The sequence below is a fragment of the Muntiacus reevesi genome, chromosome 18, assembly GCF_963930625.1.
Source record: "Muntiacus reevesi chromosome 18, mMunRee1.1, whole genome shotgun sequence".
Classification (NCBI taxonomy): Eukaryota; Metazoa; Chordata; class Mammalia; order Artiodactyla; family Cervidae; genus Muntiacus; species Muntiacus reevesi.
In genome coordinates, this window is record NC_089266.1 from 11,400,885 (window position 1) to 11,426,510 (window position 25,626).

Genomic DNA, 25,626 nt, shown 5'->3' on the forward strand with positions numbered 1-25,626 from the left:
ACTGTTTTCCCTTCAGGCTGTACACAGCACACACTTCCACGGTCACGCTGTTTTCCCTGCAGGGTGTACACAGCACACGCTTCCACGGTCACACTGTTTTCCCTGCAGGGTGTACACAGCACACACTTCCACGGTCACGCTGTTTTCCCTGCAGGGTGTACACAGCACACGCTTCCACGGTCACACTGTTTTCCCTGCAGGGTGTACACGGCTCACGCTTCCACGGTCACACTGTTTTCCCTGCCGGGTGTACACGGCACACGCTTCCGCGGTCACACTGTTTTCCCTGCAGGGTGTACACAGCACACGCTTCCACGGTCACACTGTTTCGGGCAAGGAGATAAAGACAGTTGGCTCAGAGCCAGGCAGCCTCTTGGGGAAGATCTTCCTGGTGCAGGTGACACTGTGGATTTGCCACCAATCCTTTTTTTAAATTGAAGTGTAGTTGATTTATAGTGCTGTGTTAATTTCTGTCATATCGCAAAGTGATTATTTTATACATATATATATTCTTTTTTATATTCTTTTTTGATAGTTTATCATAGGGTACTTAATCGCCTGCGCTACTGTAGGACCTTGTTTATCCATTCTGTAAATAATAATTTTCAACTGTTAATCCCAAACTCTGGATCCATCCCTCCTCCCCCTTGGCAACCACACCTCTGTTCTCTATGAGTCTATTTCTCTTTTGTAGGTAAATTCATTTGTATCATTTTTTAAATTCTACTTATAAGTGGTATCATATGACATGTCTTTCTGATTTACTTAGTATAATTTCTAAGTCTATTCATGTTGCTGCAAAATAGCATCATTCCATTCTTTTTATGACTGAGTAATATTCCATTGTATATATAATCATTTTTAATTTATTCATCTGTCAATGGACATTTAGGTTTTTCTGTGTCTTGGCTATTGTGAATAGTACTGCTATGAACATAGGGGTCCGTGTATCTTTTTGAATTCCAGTTTCCTTGGGATATATTTGCTCAGGAGTGGGATATTACTAGATCACATGGCAACTCTAGTTTAGTTTTTTGAGGAGCCTCCATACTGTTTCCCATAGTGTCCGTACCAATTTCACTCTACCATTTCTTATTTGTAGACTTCCTAATGAGTTTGGTACCTCAGTGTAGTTTTGATTTGCATTTCTCTAATAATTAGTGATGTTGAGCATCTTTGCTCATGTCTCTTAGCCATCTGTGTGTCTTCTTTGGACAAACATCTACTTAGGTCTTCTGTCCATTTATTGATTGGGTTGTTTGTTGTTGAGGTACATGAGCTGCTCGTATATTTTGGAAGTTAAGCCTTTGTCAGTCATATTATTTGCAGATGTTTTCTCCCAGTCCATAGGTTGTCTGTTTACGGTTTCCTTTGTGCAAAAGTTGGTAAGTTTGATTAGGTCCCATTGATTTGTTTTTGCTATTGCTTGTTTCCTTGGGAGACTAAGAAAACATTGATACGGTTTATATCAGAATATTTTGCCTATGCTTTCTTCTAGGAGTTTTATGGTGTCATGTCTTATATTTAAGTCTTTAAACCATTTTGAGTTTTGTTTTTGTATAGGGTGTGAGGGTGCATTCTAACTTCGATGACTTACATAAGGCTGGTCACCGACCCTTTCTGATGAGACTGATGGGACACACTTGGCCAGCGCACCCTTCTGGCCCCCACTCTAATCAGCACATGTGCCATCCTCCCTTCTCTGGGTCCCCGGCTCTGGATGGACAAACCTGCCCCACTTCTAGGCCCCCCGGGACTGCCTGCCCTGACCCTGGCTAGGGACACCCAAGGACATAGAGTCCTCCTCCAGGACCAGAGTCCCATCAGGGCAGCAGCCCCCATGGCTGCCTTGCACCCTGTCCCAGGGGCCATGACCCTGGTCACAGCAGAACTGCCAGGCAGTCCCTGCCCGAAGCATATCTGCACAGACCAGAACCAAGGAGACCAGCGAGGCCCTGAGGGAGGGAGCCCGCGGCCCCACCAGCTGGGTGCAGATGGGCCAAGGCAGGGGTGGAACCGAGACCGACATGGGTGCTGCCAACTGTCGGGCAGCATCTTGGAGACGCGGAAGCCACGCTGTGCTGTGTTGGCCTCTTCTCCCTAGTTGTCCCTTAAACAGCTGAGTCCAACGTGCCTCAGTGTTTCAGAAAGTGCCAGGTCCTCAGGCGAACACGAGGGTGCCCCTCCTCGTGCTCCCTTCCTGGGCACCTAGATGGAGTGCCTGCCCAGCTCCCACGGACGCCCGGCCACGCCGGAGGCCACTGCCGCCCCAGGTAACGGCTCCGTTCGTGCTGAGCCCTCTGTGTCCTCCGTGCCATCTGTGCTGCCACCCCGGCACTGCCTGCTGTCCTGTGTCATCCCCGCCCCGGGTGGTCCTCTGAGCCCACTGGGAATGCGAGGAGGAGCGGCCTCTGTGAGCTTGAGGCCAGACGCCGGCCCCACCGTGTGCTCCCCTCGTTCTGTCTCAGCCCCTTGTCTGGCGCATCTGTCTGTCCATCCACCGCCGTCTTAGCACCCAGGGGTGGACACAGCTCCTCTCTGAGGAGACCGTCAGCCCCTCTGCAGGGGCTGTGGGCGTCCACCCCTGCCAGCCCCTTCGCCACGACTGTGCCTGCGCCTTCCGTCTGTCGTGTGGGTGTGGGGCCGGCCGCTCCGGGCCCCCGGGCTGCATGGGCCGGGCTTGTGCGCTCTGCTGAGCTGTCTGTGTGTCGATGGCCGTGTCCTTGCAGACGGGCTCAGGTGCTGCTCAGGCAGGTGGCGGGGGGGACACTGGGCCTTGCAGGGTGTTCTGCACGCTGAGCTTGGATGCAGCTCGTGGGGGACTGCCTCAGGCCACAAAGAAAGGACTGGGGCACATGTGGAGGGAGCAGAGGGCCCCCTACGCTGACCCACCCTGCCCTGGAAGGGTCTGCGGTTCAAGGCAAGACAGGTTTTGGGAGCAGAGGGTGGTGCACTGGGGCTCTGCTGGCCTTGCAGGCGAGGCCAGTTCCTGGCTCTTGCCAGTGGCCTCCACTACCCCCAGCTCTGAGCTGGGAGGCTGACCGGGGGTGGGGTTGGGTGCTCTCCACAGCCATGGGGCAGCACTCAGTGCCTCTCCTGAAAACCACTGAAACAGCTCTTCTCTCCTCTCCCCAGGAACCCCTTCGCCAGCGTCCAGCTAAAGCCGACAGTGACCAATGACAGGTCTGCCCCGCTCCTCAGCTGACCGCTGCGTCTGCGCCCACCGCCTGTGGGGACCCCTGCCCTGCCCTGTAACCTGTTTTGTTACAATAGGCTTGTTTCCTGTTAGAGAATTCCCTCCTTCCAAACCCTTCTGCCCCCACCTCAGTCTAGTCTGGGCTGGACCCTGGCTCTTGCCACAGGGTCAGGAGGTGGCACCTGGACCGTGCTTGAGGAGAATGAGGGGGGCTGGCCCCGGGCCCTGGGGCCAACTTTTCGGGCCAGGGATGTCTGTTGTGTAGGCCGGGGAGCCTCCAGGGTGCATGGAAGGCCATCCCATCGGCTTGTAGCTGAAGGGGAGCCCCTGTCCGGTCAATCACAAGGCCACTCACCTGTGCGTGCCTGCAGGCAGGACACAAGGGCGCGGGGAGCGGAGGGTCTGCCCCTTTTTCTCAGAAGACGGATTTATTAAGAACACGTAACCTCCTGGCAGCCTCTTGCCTGGGGCTCTGCTGGGTCTCCCTGTGCCCACTGGCAGTTTGGGGGGCTTCTCCCTACCCATACCCAAACTCCTACCCAGAAATGGCTGCAGGGGCCTGCCTCTCCTCCCTGGCCCCAAGGAGGGGGTCAATGTTGTGTCCTGGGTCCCCGAGCTGTGTGCCATTGAGGCGGTCCTGGCCCAGGACGTCTGGGTGGGCTTCCCCCCTTGATGCCCTGGCTGCTTCCCTATTTCAGCTGAAATACAAGATTTTAGAAACTTTTCTGGGTCCATGGTATTTGATGTTTGAGGCTGAAATACACCCAAGCTAACCACGTTGCTGATAGCAGTCCTTACCTCAGGCGATGTCCCAGGCAGTGCTCGCTCACCTCCCAGACCCTCCAAGGAGGTGCTCAGGAGCCCTGCACCACCTTCAGCCTGCCCCCACCCCAGAACACAAAGCCGGGATGGGGTGAGGGTGCTCCAGAGGTCTCTCACCTGGCGGAAGCTGGAAGCGGGCCAGGTGGGGCAAGACGAGGTCCTAAGACAGATGGTCGAGGTGGGGGTGCACAGGTGCCCCACCTCCTCACACCCCACCTTGCTCCTGGTTCACCACCCCCTCCCCCTGCCACCCCATGCTGAGGGAAAGGGGGAAGAGCTGCCCAGAGGGGGTCCCCCTGCTCAACCTAACCTAGGCAGGGCCAGCTTACCAGGCTGGATGTGAGGGCTGCAGGCATCAGTCCCTCTGCCCTGCTCTGGGAAGACACCCCCACCCAGGCACACTGGGGGCCCAAGGTCACTGTCTCTCTCACCAAGGTGTGCCCAGGACACCGGGGTGAAGAGGGTGGCCTGCCTCCTGCACCCACCCAGTCACAAGGGACTAGAGGGACCCCCCCAACCCCCACCCCACCCAGGCCCCGTTCTGCCCAGGGCTTCATCTGCAGACTCCAAAAGAACCACACGCTTAGCATGAAGGCTTTTTCCTTAGCTTTGATTTCTCTTAAAAAACAGACAAAAAAGGAACAAGATCATTGTACCAGCATCCTAAGCCTCAAACTAATAAACAAAAACCCCAAAACAAGTCCCCGCCCACACCCCAAAAGCAACAATAAACTTTACGTCTCTTTGGCAACAATAACTTAAAAGCGTCCCATTTCAGTTCGCTCTGACAACAGCAGTTACAAAAATATTCCATGTGCTGCCCCACCCCTTCCCACTGCCCCCACTCCTGCAGCAGCAGCCCCCTGACGCTGACCGTGGGGTGCACCCACATTGCTTTGGCAGCTGGGCAGGGCTGGGCACTGCCTTGCAGAGGGGAGCCATGGGCACCTCCAGACGGGGCTGCAGCGGCAAGACTGCGACCTGAAAGCCCCCCATCTTTCGGGCTGCCCAGCTCAGCCCCTTCGCAGGGCTCCAGTGGGACCGACAGGAGCCGGCCCAGGCCCTGTAGGAAGGGAGAGCTTACGGTCTAGCTGATTCAGTGGAGGGGAAACAGCCACCGACTTGGAGCAGGGACACGTGAGCCAGGTGACCTCTTCTTGCACTGAGCAAACCCTGAACCGGCAGAAGGGGCGAAGCAGGCAGAGGCCATCCCAGCGGGCCTGTGCCTGCCCTCTGGCCTGCAGCGGGGACACAGCGGCCTGCAGTGCACCATAGGAACCATGGGCAGGGCCAAGCAGTCTGACAGCAGGGGCCAGGGCGGAGGGGGCAGCCGCGGGGGGTGGGGGGGGGGTTGTAGGGCATCCCTAGGGGCTAGCAGCAAACCCAAGTGTCCAGGACAGATCTTGCCCCCCAGGGCAGCACGGACTGCCGTGCACAGATGCGCCACCGTCCAGGGCCAGAGAGGGGCCTCATCCCGCCCTGCTCCTGCAGGGTGCGGCAAGGGGGTCACCAAAGCGCTGGAAGCTGCTGCTGCTGACCACGGCCAGGATCAAAGTCCCCACCACTCAGTCCATCCTCGCTGCTGCCAGGGACAGGACCAGCAGAGGCTCCAAGGGGGGCAGGGGCCGCCTGGGGCTCAAGCCTCTTTACAGCTGCCCCCAGCACCTGCTGCAGGACCTGGCAAACACATGTGTGTTTGAGGAAACACGGGATTCAGGGACTCCCACCTGGCCTCGATCCCTGGCTTAGGGGCCACTGAACAGCTGAGGCTGCAACAGGCCTACCAGCCTGCTTGTCTAGGTGGGAGCTAATATAACCTTCCTACTGCATCACCAAGCACCTGGCCCAACAAAACTCAGCATTAGGCCTCTGAAATTCTCCTAACAGACCCAAACAGTACTGGGCTGGCCAGGGTCACACACCCGCCTCCTGGTGAGCTGTGCTTGCTCAGACATCCATTAAGGACACTGTGTGACAGGCGGGCAGGTCTTTCCCTAGTAGCTGCAGCCACAGGTCAAGGGCAGCTGGGGGAAGGGCTGGGTCTGCCTGGGGGACAAGACGACTAAGGGCATCCTAGTGGAGCTGAGCTTTCTGGGAAGCCCAGCAGAAATGGGAGTGGGAGGTGAGGGCAGCTGGGCAGGGATGAGCCCACTTGGTCTGAGGCTGACAGGAGCTTGGAAGGAGGGGTGAGCTAAGGCCCCTAAGTAGGGCCTGAACCACCTGGGAACCTGAACCACCACCACCACCACCTCCCCTGGACAAGGGCCATCAGATCTGAGATGTACTGGGAGGGGGCGGGCACCTAGCCTAGTCCTAGGAGGGCCCAGTCAGCTCTGTCTGGGGCACTACATCTCCCCAGGGAAGAGAGGACACACGCCAAGGTGGCCACAACAAACAGGCCAGACGTGACTTGACCTCTCCGAGCCTCCGTTCCCCCATCTGAAAACTGAGCTTGTCCAGAAAACAAGAAATAATGAGCACAGGGCCTCGGCGCCCAACAGGTGCCTTACCTCCCACGGACCCGGAGTCCGAGTCGGAGACATGCGTGATGGAGAAGCGGGACGCAGGCGCTGGTGACACGGTGAAGCGCGAGAAGGGGCTGGGCGCGACGGACTTGGGAGTCTCGGCGGGGATGCGCGAGGCCGGCTCCTGGGCCGGCGTCAGCATGAGACCATCATTCCACTCGAACTCTCCGTCTGCGAGAAACCTGTAGTCAGTTGTGGATGGGATGGGGAGACCCCGCCCAGAGTGTAATGTCACGCCCCGCCTCCACCAGTGTCCGCCCCTCCGCCTCACCCCGCCTCCACAAGGGCCCGCCCCTCTGCTTCGCCCCGCCTCCACCAGGGCCCGCCCCTCCGCCTCGCCACGCCTCCACCAGGGCCCGCCCCTCCGCCTCGCCACGCCTCCACCAGGGCCCGCCCCTCCGCCTCGCCACGCCTCCACCAGGGCCCGCCCCTCTGCCTCGCCCCGCCCCTAGCTCACCCTGTTCAGTCGCAGGGCCTTCCGGGGAGGGGTCAGCCCGCCGTGTCCGGCAGGAGGCACTGGGGGAGCCTGGGCTGCCCGGTGGGAACGTGGGGGGTGACTCCTTGGCACCAGGGAAGGGCTCCCCGAGCTCTCGGGTGGGGCTTTCCTGGGGGAATCAAAGCGGCAGTTGTCACCCAAGGCTTCCAGTCCCACCGCAGACCCCCTCTCCCCACGCTAAGCCCAGGGCGGCTGCCCACCTGGTCAAAGAGGTAGACAGTGACGTCGTCGAAGAAGGACACAGCTTTCTTCTTGCGCTCCAGGTCCTCGCAGAAGGCCTCGGACAGCAGGCTCGGCATCTTAAGCAGACTGCGCAGGTTGCGCGCGCTCTGGCTCTCCGCCACCACCACTGGCACGGGCGGCACCTCCTCCTCGCTCTCTTCGCTCGGCTCCTGGATGCTGTAGCAGCGGAGCTCTTCGTCCGACTCATCGCTGTCCTCGCTGTCCTCCTCTTCCTCCTCCGGCCGCCCCTCCGGGGCCGCGGGGAGTCCGGGCAAGGTCAGGCAGAGCGGGGTTCTGGAGGCACCTGGGCCCCCCGTCTGTTCCTGCAGGTTCGACCCTGACAGCAGTCCCAGGGTCTCCTGGGGCTCTGGGCGGTGGCTTTCTGAGCTTGGCCGGACTGGAGTCAGCAAGAAAATCTTAGAACTCACGGGGTTGGGCACGGGCGGCACCTGGACTGGGTCTTGGGGCCAGGGAGGCTCCTGCCTGGGGCCTGTGGGGCAGGCGCTTGGCTCTGGGGAAGAGTCCTCAGGCAGTGACAGTGGCAGTGGTGGCACCTCCCTGGGGCCAGCGCCCTGTGCCTCCCCGGGGACCCCCAGCTCAGGGGAGGGCTGTGCAGGCTGCAGCCTGGGGCTCTTCGGATTTTCCAGATCAGGCTCCGGCCTGGGGACTGGGACACCTCCATGCTTCTCCTTGGGACCCACAGGGGGCTCTGGCTCCGTGTCCAGGTCTGAGAAGTAGGCAGAGTCACGGTAGGGATTCTTCTCGCTGAGGCCAACTAGGGAGGCAGAGAGCCGAGTCTCGGGCCCCGGGCTCTCACCCTCTGAGGCCAGCTCCCCAAAGGCCTCGGGCTCACAGGGCTCATGCGCCTCCTTGAGTATGAACTCCGGGGACTCGTAGTTCTCCGTGTCATAGCCGCTGTCCAGGGCTCGGAGCTGCCCACCAGGGGTGCTGACAGCTGATGGGCTGAAGACCTCACAGCCGCCATCACTGGCCGAGGATGGGATGTCCAGGGAGTCCAAGGAGTCAGGGGTCCCCACCTGCTTCTGCAGGGAGCGGAAAGCTGGTGTCACGTCTAGTTTCTCAGCCTGTGGGCCGTCGCTGGACAAGTCAGTGAATACACCAGAAGTGGCCTCGGTCGTGTCATCGTCTTCACTCCCTGGAGCCTCCAGCTCAGGGGAGCTGCTACCACTGTCGCTGTTGAGGGTCTGGGCTGGCTCAGTGGCAGGTGCCTGGCTGCCAGTGGGCGTGGGTGAGGCAGGCAGGGTGGGCGGGGTGCTGGCCTCCTCGGAAGGAAGTGGGGCTCCCTCTTGGGATGGGGATGGGATGGAGGGAAGGGGCAGTTGGAGTCCAGCAGACCCCTCGGCCTCCTCTGCAAGCCTGGGCTCTGCCTGGGGGCTGTCACCCCTGCTTATGGCTGCCTCTGTCCAGGGGGAGGCGACCAGGCAGGGGGCAGGTGTCAGGCCCTCAGCAGGATACAAATGGGGGAGGCCAAGGCAGTGGCCCAGCTCCTGACCCAAGGAGGCACCCTTCGGCCCAAGGAGAGACTCTCTGGGAACCTCTGGGGTCAGAGGATGGCCCAGCTCAGGGATGGCCCACAAAGTCTGCTTCACACCAGGGCAGCAGTCCGTGTAGCCTGAGAGGCCTGGGAGCCAGGATTCCGGCTCTCGACTGCCGCTGTTGTTGTTGGCAGACACGTTGGAGCTCCAGTGTCTGTACTGGGCAGCTCTGGACGCCTCAGCCTCCCCCAGCTCCTCCCCACCTGGGGATAGTCGGTCCCCAGAGCTCCGCGAGGGGGATATGCCCAGTGGGTCCTCAAAGAATGGGGGACAGAAGGCCCCCACGCCCCAGTCGATATCCTCGGCTCCAGGCTCCGCCAGCATCGGTGTCTCTGGTGAGGGTGAGCGGGAGGCGCAGGAAAGGTCACGGGAGTGGCTCTTGCATGGGTAGTAGTCGCAGTGGCCCCAGGGGCCATCCGCGGGCGGCGCGTGGCCGAGCAGCGGCTCCATGACTAGCGAGGCGGCCGTGCTCCCGTCGGAGTCTTCATCGTGGTCACTACCATCGGGGCGCAGGGCGGCGGCAAGCGTGCTGGGGGCACAGCCAGTGCAGTCGGGGTCATGGTCCGCGGCAGGCGCGGGGTCTTCCAGGCGGATGAAGTACTCGCTGCCCACCGAGGGGCTGTGAGCGCTGAGTACCGGCACCACGCCCGGGGGCGCGCCATCAGGGACACAGAGCTCCTGCAGGCGCGCTTCTCGGCCCGGGCTCAGGGCGCCCTCTGGTGGCGGAAAGGCCTCGGCGCCGCGGCCCGCTTCCCACTTGTACTCGAAGTTGAGGCCGTGGCTGGTCTCAGTCACTGTCAGCACGTCGTCGCCCTCCGCGTGGAAGCCGTCGCCAGCGAACTGTTCCAGCAGCGGGAAGGAGGAGGTGGCGAGCAGCTCACCCGTGCCCCCCAGAGCCAGGCCTGCCACCCCTAGCCCGGCACCCGCGCTGCCCCCACCGGGCCGCAGTGAGCGCCAGCGCCGCTCGAATTCCTCCTCCGCCTCGGTGGCGCCCTTGGCGCACAGGTAGGACAGTAGCAGGTGCACCTCCTCAGCCGTCGGCCGCTGCTCGGGCTGCAGCCAGCAGAACTGCATCACCTCGTACCTGCGGGAAGGGATGCCCTGGGGCTCAGCCCCTGCCTCCCTGCCACACACAGGTGGTACTGCCCAGCCAGGCCCCCAGCCCCCAAGGAGTGAGCCAGTCTGCCCCCAGCCAGTCTGGGTTCCCCTCCTGCTCACACTCAAGAGCCCCTGGGGGTAGTTAAGGGAGTCTCCTAAAATGGGCTCAGTGATGTGGGCGATGGCATGGATCAGGGCACGGTTCCCTGAGCCCATTCATCCCTGCCAGTCCTGCAGGCAAATTTGTGTTTTGGGTAAAGAAGACATTCCACCGAGGGCACGGAAGGTGGCCCAGAGGTCACTGTTAGCCAGGGGGCAGCCAGGGTGAACTGGAAACCCAGGTGGTCAGGAAGAGCCGCTTAGGCTCCAGGGACCCAGAGCACTCTCTGCCTTGGCCTTCCCGCCAGGGCCACCTCGCCCCTGCCTGGCCCCGGGGGCCTCACCAGCGGTCGGAGAGGGTCAGCTGCAGCTGAGGCTTAGGCAGCTTGAGCTGCTGTTCTCGGACAGCATAGGCCAGCACCTGCCGGTCCGAGTGGTGGGGGTAGGGCTGCGCTCCCAGTTCGAAGAGTTCCCAGATGGTCACGCCTAGGGACCTGTGAGGATGACGGCTATCAGAGGGCTGTCCAAGTGTTCTCGAAGCCTTGAGTGCCAAGGGAAGCTCCCATCATCACACCCGTGACCAGAAGACAGCGCCTTCCTTCAGTAAATGGGCAGGACGTGCCACCTGGGCAGGTCCGAGCCCATGCCCAGGGTGCCTGGACAAATAAAAGCCAGACTGGCCTCCCACCAGCCAAGTCTGTTTGTTCATTCATTCATCCCCGAGCCGGGCTGAAACTCGGACACTCCCAGGGGCAGAAGGTGCCCTGGAGAAGCTCCCAGTCCCACCAGGCTCCTGCGGAGGCTGGAGGAAGGGATTTGGGGGGCCTAGGGACACCCCAGCCAGCATGAGTGGGCCAAGGGAACTGGCCGGGCAGTCAGCGCACTGAGGGCTGGGAGAAGGCAACTGGGATCCTTCCAGTGGGTGGTGGCTTCCGCCAGGTCCTGGGGACTCCAGGCCATCCTGGGAGGCTGGGGGCACGAGGGACAGACCAGGTTTGGCAACAGAGAAGTCACAGTGGCCTTGGCCAAAGTCATCTGGGGACAGCAGTCAGTGTGGGTGAGCGAGCAGGCAGGGGAGAGTCAGCCACGTGGAGAGTCGAGCGGGGAAATGGAGTGTCCGTGTCGGGGGCAGAATTAATGGCTCAGGGGAGACCCCTGGAGGAAGGAGGGCTTGAACCCTGGATCCAGGCCCTGAGGGTTCATCAGGAGCAGAGGGAGGCCGGACAGGCCTCAGGCTGGAAGGGCACAGGAGGGGAGAGCAGAGATGGGTCAAGGCCAGGAACGGGGGACCACCATGGCCAAGCCTCTAGAGGCTGCAGTACTGGGTCCAAACACCTGCCCAGCCTAGTGCCTCCAGGCTGTGGTCACAGGAGACCCCTAGCCCCTACCCACCCCTCTCATGGGAACAGGTGCTACCACGACGCCCCATGTCTCAACTTGCTACTCTGACCCTACCATCTCCGGGCATTGGCCCAGTAGATCCTGGGAAGGGAAAGGGGGGCAGGGCTTCCTCCACAGGCCCTGCAGCTCTGCCCACCCCGCTGCCATGAGCCTTGGTCGTGGCTCCAGAACCGCCACGACCTCACCTGGGGCCGTGTTTGGCCACCTCCTACAGGGCAACAGGGCTGGACAGACAAGCACAGCCTCCCACACATGGCCTTGCCTTGAGTGGCCAGTCTGCATCCCCTCCAACACCAGGGAGCCTGCGGGTGGGCAGGTGGGACTCAGCCCCTCAGTGCCCCGGGTCCTCACGGGACATTCACTTGGCACCGGGCGGAGCTGCCGTGAGGGCTGCGGTCGCAGACAGGCAGAGCGTTGTGGCGTCCTCACGGGGACCGCCGGGCTCACACTCACCACACGTTGCTGGCCTTGGTCTGGTCCACCACCAGCAGGTTGCAGTGCACCTCGTCCACCAGCTCAGGCGCGATCCAGCGCAGCGGCACCCACAGCTGGTCAGCCGTCACGAAGTAGTCCTCCTGCTGGCACGTGGGGCAGGGTCACCCCGGGCCCGCGCGGGCAGCCCTGCCCTGGTCCAGCCCCCCCCACTCACCCTGTATTTGCCGTGAGACAGGCCGTAGTCGCCGATCTTGACCGTCAGGTCAGCCGTGAGCAGACAGTTCCTCAGAGCAAGGTCACTGGGGGGCGGGAGGGTGGGGTCAGCCGGCAGTGCCGGGTTGGGGCGCCTGGGACAGCAAGGGGACTGGGCCGCTTGTCGCCGAGGGTGTCCTGGGCTCAGTTTGGTGGGTGAGGGAAAAGGGGCATCCAAGAGCCTTCCCACCCACCCTCCCCCTGCCCAGAGCCCCAGCCTGGACATTTCGAGGGTCTGAGTGGACGGGGCAACACACATTAGAATGCAGACAAGGAAAATGAGGCCCAGGGCCGGCTGCAAGGTACCCAAGGGCTCTCCTTGGGTGGGGCCTCCCTCACTGGAAGCTGATCCACTCCCCTGCTTCTCCTCAGACACCGGTCTGCTGACCTGTCCCTTGGGGGCGCCCCAGCCCGGGGACACAGCAGTCTGCTCCGGCCCACTACACTGCCACCCTCCGCTCCCTAGAGGCAAGCGTCAGTGGAGAAATGGAGAGCCACGGGTCCTGCCCTGGCCCTGTCCACACAGGGCCCCAGGCAGGGGGTGCTGTGGAGTGCCCGCCCAGCGGGACCGCTCGTGCCCACCTTCATCTCCCACCCAAGGCCAGCCTTGGCTACTGGCTTCTCCCCTGCCTGCCTGATGGCCCCATGGGAGTCTGGAGCCCGAGACACCGGGGCAAACGTGGGCTCAGCACATCTCGGCCAAAGTGCAGCTGTGCTGGGGGCCACAGATGAGTGCTTGGGGTGGGGTGGGCTGGGCTGGGCTGGCCTGGGCTCGGCAGGCAGTCGGGAGGCTGGCAGCTGCCCTCTTCAACAAAATCACTGATGCTGGAGTTGGTGTGTCATCACTCAGCACCAGGATATTGTTGGGGAGGACGGCCCGTGTGCTGTCCGGGGCTGGCGGGGCCACGTCCATCGCCACTTCTTCAGGCACGCCCCCCTAGGCTGGACCCTGGCCCATCTTTCTGACTTTGGGGGCCAGGGCAGGAAACAGGACAGAGCCACCCCTCCCCCCAGGCCTGAGGGAGACAGAGGAGAGCGGGGGCCAGCATGGGGCCACTGGGCAGCGCTGACCACCGTGGGGACAAAGGACGGGTCTCAGCCTTACCACGTACCTGCCCAGGCTAGCCAGACAGTGCGCGTCCCCTCGATTAACCCTCCTGCAGAAGCAGGTGTCCAGCTCCCCTCTGCCTGGTGCTTTTTATTTGATAAAATCCCTTTGCATGGTGGTCCCGAGAGGCTGAACAAAGACTAACCAATTCACTGAGGGCCCCCCTCCCGAGGCCCCCAGAGCAGGGGTGGAGGCCAGACTGAGAGCCCGCGGGCCGGCCCCACCCTCACCTGTGCACATAGTTGTTGCGATGCAGGTGCAGGACTCCACAGGCCACCTCGCAGGCCATGCGCTGCAGGGTCAGGGGGTCAGGTGCCATGGACTCGGCCACCCGACAGCTCCGCAGGTAGCCCTTGAGGTCCCCCTGTCGAGAAGGGCAGCTCTGTCACCTGCCAGCGGGGAGCGGCTGCCCGCCCCCCAGGCCCTCCCTCCCCAGCAGGGCCCGTGGGAGACCAGGCATCCTGCTAACTCTGCGGGGCTACTGCTGCCCAGTGAAGGCCCTGTGTCCGCCCCCCAGAGGCCAGCCGTCAGCAGGATGATCCTACGGGCAGCAGACACTTTCCCCAAGCTGACTCCTGGCCTGAGGGCCAGCAGGGCCACATCCCACCTGCAGACTGCTGGGGCCAGGTGCTCGCGACCCCTCGGATGGTGGGCGGCAGACAGGCCACAGAGGCCGTGACGCCGAGCCTCAGAGCCGAGAGTCAGTGACCAGAGGGTCCACGGGCAACTCCCTGACCAGCTGACACCTCCCAGCTCCAAGGGGCCCCGACCATTCTGGGGAAGCCCTGGGAGTCCAGAAACAGACAGCAGGGGGGACTCACATCTGAGGAAGAGCACCTCCCTGGGGGCAGGCGGCTCAGTTGTGCATGTGTGTGTGCGCATCTGTCCATCTGTCTGTCTGTGAGGGGCCCTGCGAGACCATTAGCAGGCAGTCACTGCTGGAGACTAAAGTATGAGCGAGGCTGTGGACCAGACGTCAGGGCTTTGAGCCCCCCAAGCAGGCCGGGGTGACCCTCGGGAAAACCGCTGTGACTCTGAGCAGCACAGGCAGATGGGGACGCAGCTGCCCCCACCCCCACCCCGGGCACCATGGATGCCCAGCCAGGACAGCCGCCGTCTCTATGGCGGTGGGGTCACCTCCCTCCTCCCCCCGGCCACTTCTGGAAGGCAGTGGTGCAGGGCCACCTGGACCCCACTTTGGGGGGGTCTGAGGTCCACAGGGCGGGGCTGAGGGGTCCCCGGCTCCGCCAAGGCCCCTCTGCAGGATGCCAGTCCCATGTTCCGGAAGTGCAGGGCAGGGACTGGGGGGAGCGGGCGACTCACCATCGGGCAGAACTCCATCACCAGCAGGTAGGGCGTCACCTCGGCACACTGGGCCAGGCACTGGAGAAGGTTGCTGTGCTGCAGGGCCCTGCGGGAGCCAACAGGCCACCCCTGACTCGCACTCAGGGCAGGGAGGGGGCGAGGGGGCGGGGGGCTGGCGCTGCAGGGCCGAGGAGAGCAGAACAGCACAGAGCCTGCCTTTGTCTGCAGGGCCCGCACCCCCGCCTCCTTGGCAGTGCCCCACCCCAGCCCCTCCAGCAGAGCCGATCCCCTGGGCCACCCACCTGTAGGGCTGTGCCTCCTCCAGGAACTGCATCTGCTCTTGCACGCTGGCGCTCGCCTTCAGCTCCTTCACCACCACCTGGGTGCTGCTGATGCCCGAGTTCACCTCCCCCAGGAACACCTGCAGGGCAGGCATCGCCAGGTGGGCAGACACCACCCTCCCCAGGCTCCGCCCCCAGCCTTGCTCCTCCGGCCAAAGCTTGGCTCATTCTGCGCCTCAAGTTGAGTGTGTGCTAAGTCGCCTCAGTCATGTCCGACTCTGCAACCCCATGAACTGTAGCCCTCCAGGCTCCTCTGTCCATGGACTCCTCTAGGCCTCAATTTACTCATCTGCAAAATGGTTTCTGGATCCCTCCTAGGCAAACCCTCCTGGCTATAACACTCTATCTTTGGTGTCTGCCTCCCCCAAGGTCCCTAGCTGTTCTCAGAGCTCTGGGGGTCTGCCGTGAGGAAGACGGACCCACCGTCCCCCACCCCCTGCCTGGTGCTCAGGGCGAAGCCAGGACCCAGGCGCTGCTCCCTGTCCCTGCCCAGTCACAGGTACCTCCCAGCATGATACCAGGATCTGCGGAGAAGGGGTGCCAGACCTGGAGGCCCCCAGGGAGGGCTCAGTGGGTGCACCTTAAGAGAAGACCCCAGAACTGGGGAGGCAGCCTGCCTGCTCCACCTGCCAGGCAAAAGGGACCACGCTGCCAGCCTCTGCCCCCACTGACCCCGGGGACAGCAACTCACCTTCCCAAACCAGCCGTGGCCGATCTCCTCCAGGTACAGAAGGCTGTGCCGGCCCAGGTCTGTGGACTTGAGCAGCTGCACTGTAATAGGGCAGGGGGCTCAGGGATGCCAGCTCGGCCTCCATCATCACCCCACCTTCTCTCGCCTTTCCCCTAAAGGGGCTGCCTGCCTGGCCTGTTCTGGGAAGCCGCCCAGAGCCCCCTGCCCCCTCCTGATGGGGGCTGCCATCAGGAGCAGGGTGCCTGCTGCCCAGGGAAGCTGTGGACCTGCAAGCCACACCTGGGCATGTTTCCAAGTGGCTCTGGAAAGGCTGTGCCCCTGGCTACAGGGACAAGCCAGGCTGCAGACAGCGGACCCTGAAGCCGGGACCAGCGCATAGGCAAGGCCAAGCAGGCAGTGTGGCTGGGGCGGAGGCCTTGGGGAGGAGGGCAGTGGAGTGGCCCGTCCCCTCACCCCTGCCACAGGCTGGCATTCCAGCGCCAGGCACCCCAAAGGCTCTTTTGTTGGGGGCTGCTTGGCACAGCCCTGTACGGAACACACTGGGCCCATTCTCCTGCAGGCTGGGCCGGGTGAGGTCAGCAGGGAAGAAGGGTCAGTGAAGGCCCCAGAGGAAGGGCCAGAGCTGCTGAGCCCACCCACACGCCGCCTGTGCCCCAAGGGATTCCCCGAATTCTGCTCCCACGCTAGCTGCCCAGAGTGCCCAGGAGGCAGGCTGAGCTGGCCAGCCAGTAGACTCCAAGGGTGAGGGGCTGTTCCTGGGGACTGCAGACCCCAGGCAGTGCTGACCTCGATGCTGAGCAGAATTGGGGGTAAGGGATCCCACTGGGCCCTGAGTTCCAGGGCTCCTCCCCCTGGGCCCCAGCCTGCTGCCCCTCCATCTCCAGCCTGGGGTCTCCCCAGGCAGGCTCAGCAGCCCTGACAGTGGACCCTGGGGCAGTGATGGAGGAGAGCATGCCGACTGCCAGCCAGTGGAAAAGCTCTCTCTCCTGGCAGCTGCAGGGGGCAAGGCAGGCTGGGCCAGGGGTCTTGGGGTCTGCACCCAAGGGGCAGCACCCACGGAGTCAGGCTAGGGAGCCTGAAGACTGGGCCTGGCTGGGCCATCTTCCCCTGCAGTGTAGAGGGGTGGCCCTTGCTGCCCAGGTTTTAAATCCTTAACCTCCAGGGGGGCTACTCTCCCAGCTTCACCCAAATCTCTCTCCCTCCCCAGAAGCAGGGTACCCAACAGAGAGCAGAGCAGAGCTGTAAAATGGAAAATGTGATCACTGCCCTCCCCTGGGTCTCTGTCCCCCTCATCCCCAGAGACAGTCCCCTAAGGGATGGAAGAAGCTGAGTCTCAAAGATTCCTCAGGGTCCCAGGCACACACACTGCCAGGGGCAGTTGTCAGGCCCCGGCCAGGGGTGCAGTGTCCCCTGAGGGGACCCCTTGCTCCATACTGGCTCCTCCCGGTGTCAACACAGGCGGAGACTCCCACGGTCACCCAGGAAGGTTGGAGGGCCTCCAATAGCAGCTACCCCTCCTTCAAGATTTTATAGGGTGCTCCTGTGGGCCCTGAAATTCCTGCCTACCTGGTGAGTTCTCCTCCAGTGGGGAGCGAAAGTCATGGGGCCTGGGGGCAGAGCCCAGCCCTGTATCTTGGAAGCCCCCAGCCCAGGATGAAGGTTGGGCTCCAGGGTGGGCAGCAGTGTGGGCACGACCCAGTCAGGCCCAGAACACAAGCCGGTGGGACAGGCCGAGCATCACAGGCCCCGATGCCAACAGAGCCCCCCCCGCCCAGCGCCTGACACCCCACTCAGTGCGCCTGGAGGAGCTGGGGGCAGGCCTGGCCGTGAAGCTCTCAGGAAGGGTTCCTGGGGCTGGAGACACCCCACCTGCCTCCAGACACAACTGGGAGTTCTCAGAGCACTGGATCAGGCAAGTGAAGTAAAGTGAAGTCACTCAGTCATGTCTGACTCTTTGCGACCCCATGGACTGTAGCCTACCAGGATCCTCGGTCCAAGGGATTTTCCAGGCAAGAATACTGGAGTGGGTTGCCATTGCCTTCTCCAGGCAAAGGCAGGTGCAAAGCCCAGCTTGGCTACGGACCTTTAACCTCTATGGTTTGGGCCCTGCATCTGCCATGTTGGTGGCCACCCTGGTGGGGGACCACGGGATGGGGCGAGTGGGAAAAACAGCAAGGAAGTCAACGAGAGGCCCCGCCTGCACCTGCACACGCCCACCCAGGCCTCTCCTGCCCCCTCCCAGGGTCCTGAGCAAAAGGCTCCACCCCGAAGAGCCCCTCCCCGCAAGGGGTGGGCCCTGCCCCCGGAGCCCTCGTCCTAGGGACCACAGAGAAGCCCCTCCTCCCAGCACACCAGTGCCCCTCCCAGGACCAGACGGAGCAACCCCTGCCCCTTCGCCCAGCAGCCCCAGCTGGCCCAAGCCTGCTCACAGCGCCCCAGGTCCCAGCAGAAGGGGATACACACCAACCCCGTGCCTCCCCCGAGCCTCCCACCTGGGCCCACGGGGCGGGGGGGGCCGTCACTCACCCGAGCGCCCGGGCTGCTTGGCCATGGGCAGGGAGACCTCGGTGAGCGGCAGGACGTACACGTCAGGCCCGTTCTGAGCCGCTGCGGCCGGGGAGCCCTGTGCCGAGAAGTCGGCTGCGTACTCTTCCCCCTCGGCATTCTCAAACTCCTGGACCAAGCAGTGCACAGCGGTGAGCTCCAGGGCTCCCCAGAACGGGGAGGGTCGGGGGCAGGGCGGGGAGGGAGCAAGGGGTGCAGGCCAACTCTGAAAGGCCCCTTTCTTCCCAGGGCCCAGCTCCCACCAGCACCCCTGCCACTGCCTCCTCCACCCACCTCCTCTCCTCGGAGCAGAGAACAGACCCCGCTCCCTGCCGCCCCCTCCCCCAGGGACACCAGCTGCCCCAGGAGGGCAGGGTTTGTTTTGTGTTGGTTGGGAGGTAGGTGGGGGTTTGTCCCCGACAGGCAGAGCCTCAAGGGAGGGGCCCATGAGCCCCAGGGCAGCCGCGCCTCCCCCGGCCTCAGCCTGTCCACACCAGGCCTACCAGGCTCAGGTCGAGGCGGGCAGCACCGGCCCCTTGGTGGCAGGGAGTAGGGTGGGGTGCGTCTGGAGGCCAGCTGCCCCGGCCCATCCAGGGTCAGCCCCCTACTCGTCTCAGCACCCCACTTCCCTGCAGCCTTTGCCCTGGGTGGGGCACCCATGGTCAGTCGCTTCAGGGTCACGGCTGGAGATCCAGGACGTGGTCTCCATCACACCCCCCAACCCTGCCCCAGTGAACAAGCAACTAAGTGCCCCCACCCCTCCGGGACAAGAAGCACTCCTGACAGCCCACCTCCCCAACCAGTTCCGCCCCCGGGCAGGCGCTGCCACCTGCCACAGTCGTCTGCCTGCAGGGCCCTGGGACCTGACCCAGGCAGGCCAGCATCCATCCTGTCCCCAGGCTCCTTAAGAGCCTGGCCCTGGGCGCTATAGATCCTGGATCTGGCTGCTATGTTGAACTTTACAACCTCCCACCTGCCTCTGTCTGAGGAAGCCCCCCTCACATTCCTGAGCCATGGCCAAGTCCCCCAGGAGCCCCAGGCCAGAAGCGGAACCCCAGTTCCAGCACCACAGGCCTATCTGACCCGGACTGACCACCGCCAGGCGGGAAACAGAAGCTGAGGGTCGCAGGACTTCCACGGAGCTGCAGTGGGGCTGCCCCTGTGGAGAGGCAGCCGGCCTGGGACCCAGGAGGCCTGGGTTCCTCCCCCAGTGCTGAGACCCAAGGACCCTGCTTTCTCTGGGCCTCGATTTCCTCGGCTGCAAGGAGGAGGCTGGGAGCCCTCTGGGGTGTCCCTGCGGGCCTGGACTGCACCCTGAGACAACAGAGCCTCTGGGGGCGGGTCTACAAGGGATTCCCCCTCCCCAGGCGACCACTCTGGGGCCGTCAGAACCACTCTCCTCGCCCTGTAATCCCAGACGTGACTCTGAAGAGGGCACAGATGCCCACTCCCACCCCCAGGGGCCTGGCCCCAGCCCCAGCTGGTTACCTGACGCTGCCACCTGGAGGCCCGCCAGATGGAGCCAGCGCAGCGGGCGATCAGGTAGGACAGGGTGAGCATCGCGGCCCAGCCCCTTCCCCCAGCGCAGCTCCAGGTGGGGGAGCCCAGGCAGGGGCCCGCTGCACAGGCCGGCCCTCCCACGGAGGCGCGCTGGTGCTGGAATGTTCCGGGCACCATGTCCCCAGGAGGTGAGGAGGCCACGGGTAGGAGGGGGCCGCGCTGCCCTTGTTTGGGGCCTTGTTCTCTCAGCACCCTGAGGAGGGGCTGACTTATACAACCCGACCCGGGCCCCCGCCCCCAGCCCAGCCCTCCCCCCGCCACCGCCTCGCCTGGCGCCAGGATCCTCCAGGAAAATGCCAGCATCGCCTGGCCCAGCCCACTGTGCCTGCAGGTCAGGGAGACGGTGCATGGGCTCGGGTGTGGGCCCAAGGCTCCTGGGGCCATGGCCTTGATGCCCAGGCCCTGCGCTTCCCCGGTCCACTCCTCAGAGGGCTCAGGGAGGATGACCCGGCCATGAAGTGTGGCAGAGACACCTTGGAAAAAGGCAAGCACTGGGAGGACTCAGCTCTCCTGGCGCCCAAGTGATGAGACATGTGGGGAGGGCACTGTCTTCTAAAAGGAGGGTGGCATGGCTGCAGTGTGGTCACTTAGAATGGGAACGGTGGTGGGGGGTGGTGCTATGCTGGGCCACAGGACAGCCCTCCCCCCCGACCTTGCCGGCCCAGGAATCTGACCTCCAGCCCAGGGTGGGGCAGCTGAGGGGGCGGGAGAATGACCACAGGCAGCAAAGTCTGCAGAACTCGGCCCACGGGGCTGGGGGCAGGGGCCCTAGATGTGCTCCGCAGTTCCCAGCTTTTTCTCCTGGTCCTGCACGCTCAGAGGACCAGAAGCTGAACATGGGGGCAGCTGAGGGTACTTGTAGGATTGGGGAACAGCACCCCAGGGAATGCCCCTCAGCTACCCTCCTTAGGAGGGGCACCTCGGCCCTGGGATCCAGCCCAGGATCTTAGCCCCACCAGGGCGGCCTGAGGGAAGGCAGCTCAGCGTCCAGTCGATGTTCCAGAAACAGCAATGATGACTCCTGCTGTCCCTGCTCCGTGATTCCTACACAGTACACAATCCTTTCCTCACAGGGCAGAAAACCCCAGGGTGAGGTGACCCCAGCCAGAGAGCTGCTTGGCAAGGACGGCAAGTGTGTCTGGGCAACTCTGGTCTTCCTTTGCCGATTTGAATGAGCAGAGATTCAAGGAATTGCTGAGCACAGAGCCCCTGCCCCCCACCAAGGCCCCTCCTCACTGTCCCTGGAGGCAGAGCCCACAGAGACCCGGCCCTGAGCTGGGAGGTGATGGTAATGAGCCCCTGCCCCCATGGAGGGGACTCAAACTGGGGGAGGCAGTGGGAGGGGTCCCTGACAGCCCCTATACCTCTGTCAACCGCCCCCAGAAAAGAGGCTTATGGGGTCCCAGGCCTGGGTCTCCTTGGTCCCCAGGCGGCCCCAGGAGGGAAGGCAGGCCAGTGCCGAGTGGATGCCAGAGGGCCGGTCCTGGGGATCCTGTCCTCAGCCCCCCACCCCCAGCCCTCACCTTGAACCCGATGCCGCCCTTCTTACAGCACAGGCAGGCCAGCATGAGGGCGATGACGGTGAAGAGCCCGGAGAAGGACACGGCCACCACAGACAGGGAGGACGACCAGGAGAACTCGCTGAGCGGGGCGCCGTCTGCCGAGGGAGAGAGCGGTGACGAGCAGCTCTGCTTCCCTGTCCCAGGTGCACGCAGGGGCCAGCTGGACCCTATCCCTGGCTCTGCATTCCCCCCAGCTTGCTGTGGTCTGAGCCTCAGCACCCTCACTGTTGCTCCAAGACCCAGCACTTGGAGGCACAGCCACCAGGCCCAGGGCAGGTGGACCCTGGGGGCAGCCACGGCAGCCCAAGCATGCCATCTGCGGCCGGCCCCTGGGCACCGCACTGGCCTTGCCAGGGGACACAGGGCTGGCAGAGCTCCCATTTCTGGGGGTTCATGGACAACCCCCAGGGAGCTCAGGCTCTCAGGGCTGCAGGAACCCCCTCCCACACCAGCCCCTCTGGAGCGGGCCCCTGGGGCTGTCACATTGCCTTAGCTCTGGGGTGGCACTGGTAGAGGCCGTGAGACCTTGGGGGTGTAGGAGGGGGACCCAGGCTCCACTAAGTGGGAGAGATTGAGGACCTGGCTGCTGGCCACATGCCAGGCTCCGGGCCCGGAGACCCAAGACCTGTCTGATCTCCGAGGACGGGGATGTCCCTTTCCCCAAGAATGACAGACAGTAGAGTTCTTCCATGTAGCCTGCCGTTTCCAAGTCACCTTCTTACTGACTGCCCACCGAGGGCCCCCTAGTGTTGTCCTGAGGGCAGTGAAATCCCGTCTTCTGCAACACCTGCTCCATGTGAGTCCCTCATGGCCCACCCTCACCAGATGGGGGAAACTACAGTGCCCAGGACAGCACGACATGATCCCCCAACACACAAGCATGGCCCCCAAGCTGGGGGTTCCAAGCTGCCCTCACGCCCCCACTGAGCCAGAGCTCTGGGGAAGCTCAGATCATCTGGTGCCCACAGGACGTCATGGTCAGGACGTTGTGGGGGGGCCAGCCAGGTGTCCCCTAAACTCTGGGCCTGCAGCCCCACCCCTGGGCTGCCCCCCTGTCCCTCCACTCCAGCTCCAATATACCCCTTCCCCAAGGACTGTCTCTGTCTGCCCATGTACCATTCAGCCCCTGAGGTTTCCTGCCTGCCCCCAGCTCCTCTGCCCACTAAGCACCCCAACCTCTCAGTTCCTTATAGGTGATCCCTCAGGGCCACGTCACCCCACCCAGCACACCTGCCATCACTGGTCCCTCAGGTCACAGCAGGTCTCAGCAGCACCTCACTGGGTCCTAATGGGTATCTAGGTGGCTGCCATGCCTGTCTCCACTGAACAGGAAGAAACAGAGGCTCAGTGAGGGTGAGGAGACTGCCCGAGGCATCACAGCTGACCTCTGACTGATGTGCCTCTGCTCCCGGGGCTTCTGCGCTGCCAGCTAATGGGATATCTGGGAGGGCTTCCTGGAGGCAGTGTGAGCCCAAGAGGCTGAAACAATGGCAAGTGCGGCCTGGACCCCTGCTCAAGCCTCCGAGCTCATTCTGGATATCCACACACAGGAGAGAGAGGCAGGGCTGGGGGGACCAGGTAGGAAGGGTCACCACGGCAAGGGAAACCAGCTCAGCCTGCCCCTGGAAAAGACCTCGGAATGCGGGCTGTGTCCCCCAGTCATGTGAGCATGATACCTTCACAGGGGCCTCCACAGGCCAGGCTTCAGGTGTGCATGCATGCTGACGTGCATACGTGCATGGGCACATGTGCAAACACAACCCCCACCCACTGTGTAAGGCCGCCCATCCCCAGACTGGGCTTTCCCACCCAAACAGCCTGTACTTGCAGAGTACCAAGCTGCACTGGCTGCCGCAGGAAACCGCAAAAGCCCCCAAGGATGTGCCGTTGCCATGGTGACCCATGGGCACTAAGCGGGCTCCCCTCCCGCCACCTCCACCAGCACACGCACCCCTGAGCCTCCCTAGCCTGGCTGGTCCCGGGGCCCGGAAGGAGGCAGCAGGCAGCCGACAACCTCAGGTGGCCAGCCTTAGCCTCCAGCCTCAGTCTCCTTGATGGTGCTAGTCCTGGGGTGCAGCCCTCCTGGGGGTCCCCCCAATCCCTCTGCAGGCCCTCGTCACAGAACTGGGCTGAGGGTAGGGGTTATTCAGCATGATATTCCAGACTCAGCAGCAGAAGGAGGGTGGCAGGTGGGCCTCCCCCACCACCCAATGCCCACGTCCCTGAAAGTGGACCTGCGGGGATGGGGAGACCAAACAGACGGGCAGAGCCAGGAGTGGCTCTGAGAGGCTGCAGACTGGAATTTTCAAATCTATAAAACAAGCCAGTTTCTGGAGCCCCACCAACGCTGGAACAGTCAAAACCCTGCCCCCCGAGACTGCAGCAGGTGACAGGAATGTGACCCTCAGAGCCACTTTGCACATGAGGTCATGAGGCCTGTGGAAGCTAGGAGACTGCTCTTGGTCCCCAGGGAGCGCATGCCCTGCCCTCCGTGGTGAGGGGATGATCCTGGGGGGAGAAGGAGGGTTCCAACAGCCCCTGGGCAGCAGGCAGACCTGTCCCCTCCAGGGTCACCCCCCAGACTCCAAGGCCACACGGGGGAGCCACTCAACCGCTGCCCACACGGAGGCTTCACTCACTCAAGTCCTGCGCCCCAGCCACCCCCATGACGGAGCCGCCAACACCCTCAGCACCTCCGGCTCTGGCTTCCAGAGCCCTTCTCTGCGCCCACAGGCAGGTGCCTACAGCCCAGGCCCTGCTGGCCATGAACTCGTGAAACAGACCAAGGTCTGTTGTGTCACCACAGCATGAACACACTACAGGTACTATGTGTACACACATATGCACACGCACACACACCCTTTCTCCCAGTCCCCTCAGTAAGTCTGCTCAGGAAGTATCATCATGCCCACTTTAGAGGTAAGAAAACTGAGGCTTGAAGAAATTATGAACACATCCAAACGCCGACAGAAATGGTCCTTGAGGGCCTGGGTGGGCCCACTCCTGACTCCAGCTCACTGCCCCTCCGCCATCCGCTAAAGACGCCTACAGGGAAGGCCTCACAGGCACCCTCAGGATGGGCACCCACTAACAGCCAGGGAGACCCGTGTGGGGTCTTGCTCATGCCCCACCTCTTCCCAGAGGGCAAGAGGGGTCAGCACCCCGTTTCATTCTTGTGACAACCTCAGTGAGAGGGCTGACTGCCAGGGACGCTCTCTGTGTCAAGGGCCAGGGGGACACCCAGGACTGGAAATACCAAAAGCTATGCTGACTGACAGCGGAAAGGGAAGGGGACCAGGACCACAAAGGGCACCGCAGTCCGTCAGGTCTGAAGCTGGGGCAGTGGGGCCACGGGGAGCGGGCAGAGCAGCTGTAGGAGGGGATTCAGCTCCGCAGAGCAAATGAGCAACACCCTGCAGCCAGTACAGGGCGGGGAGCAAGAAGAGCCCGAGGTGCCACTGCAGGTGGCGGTGTCCGGGGTCATGAGCACCCGGCACACCTACGGTGCACGGGTGGGTACGGATGTATGTCTGTGTTTATGCACCTACACACGCATTCTTCCTTGCTCTGTCCCCTGAGGGAGACTTCCAGCATGACCCTGCAACCATCCCCCCAGGGCCAGGCCCCTCACACAGCAGAATGATCATGTCATCACCAGCACGACACCGCAGGGGCCCAGGAAGACGAAGGCAGCAAATGACTTTGTTGTTTGTTTCAAGAAGGAAAAACCCATTTAAACAAACCTCAGGTTGTCCAGCTCTGCAGCAGCGAGTGTCCAGCCACAGCTTTGCTCCCAGACCCTGAGCCCTTCGCCCTGCTGTGGCCTCTCACCCTAGTGTGACTATTAACCCCACTCGAGCCCAGCACAGAAGGCCCACTTCCAACCAGACCCCAAGCCCAGATGCCTGCCGCCCTGCCTTGTCCTGGGGACGACTCCACGGGCAGCGGGAGGGCAGGCCGGCTGGGTCCTGGTTCCCGCAGAGCCCACCTGAGCCGTGGCCAGGGGCACACAGGACCCTTGGCAGGGAAGCACCAACTGGTGGGGTCCTTGCTGCCCACCAGGTGGCACTCTCTGGCCGTTTTATGTCCAGCGGTTCAGCCAGCAGAGCCTTCCTGAAGACGCGGGTGAGCAAGGATTGGAATGCCAGGCCCTGGACGTGGGTGTGAAGCCCAGCACACACGTCACCCCGCCAGCTCCCTTCTGTGACCATGAGGGGCTCCAGGACTGGGGCTGGGGGCTGCAAGGCTGTCAGGCGCCAGGCTCCCTCCAGGTGGCCAGGGTAGACCCCTGGATGTGGGAAACAAAAGCTCTGCTTGGTGGTGGGAGGGATTGGCTGACATAGCGGGGTGCATGCCACTCAGGGGTCCAAGCTTGGGGCTGCTGGATCTGGGACCCACCAGCGTCCTGGCACA

At 62.9% G+C, this 25,626-nt stretch overlaps 2 protein-coding genes across 5 annotated transcripts in view; one reads left to right on the forward strand and one right to left on the reverse strand.

Annotated features, from left to right (window-relative positions):
* The window catches only part of BAIAP2 (BAR/IMD domain containing adaptor protein 2), a 50,962-nt gene extending 46,208 nt beyond the window's left edge, over positions 1-4,754 (forward strand). For 2 of the 4 annotated variants that reach the window (XM_065911033.1, XM_065911036.1), the window contains one exon: positions 3,136-4,752. In XM_065911033.1, the coding sequence (XP_065767105.1) occupies positions 3,136-3,205 (70 nt within the window). In that variant the 3' untranslated portion in view covers positions 3,206-4,752. Of the gene's footprint in view, positions 1-3,135 lie in introns of all 4 variants that reach the window. The other 2 variants (XM_065911035.1, XM_065911037.1) reach the window with 2 other exon arrangements.
* A 7-nt stretch (positions 4,755-4,761) lies between these two features.
* AATK (apoptosis associated tyrosine kinase) overlaps positions 4,762-25,626 on the reverse strand; it is a 33,874-nt gene continuing 13,009 nt past the window's right edge. Inside the window, exons 2-14 of the mRNA XM_065911031.1 lie at positions 21,175-21,308; positions 18,074-18,221; positions 15,548-15,627; positions 14,818-14,936; positions 14,534-14,621; positions 13,441-13,574; positions 12,065-12,149; positions 11,869-11,990; positions 10,359-10,508; positions 7,240-9,901; positions 7,001-7,148; positions 6,529-6,714; positions 4,762-5,695 (exon numbers count right to left, since the gene is read on the reverse strand). Coding sequence (XP_065767103.1) covers positions 5,655-5,695; positions 6,529-6,714; positions 7,001-7,148; positions 7,240-9,901; positions 10,359-10,508; positions 11,869-11,990; positions 12,065-12,149; positions 13,441-13,574; positions 14,534-14,621; positions 14,818-14,936; positions 15,548-15,627; positions 18,074-18,221; positions 21,175-21,219 — 4,008 coding nt within the window. The 5' untranslated portion in view covers positions 21,220-21,308 and the 3' untranslated portion in view covers positions 4,762-5,654. The remainder of the gene's footprint in view (positions 5,696-6,528; positions 6,715-7,000; positions 7,149-7,239; positions 9,902-10,358; positions 10,509-11,868; positions 11,991-12,064; positions 12,150-13,440; positions 13,575-14,533; positions 14,622-14,817; positions 14,937-15,547; positions 15,628-18,073; positions 18,222-21,174; positions 21,309-25,626) is intronic.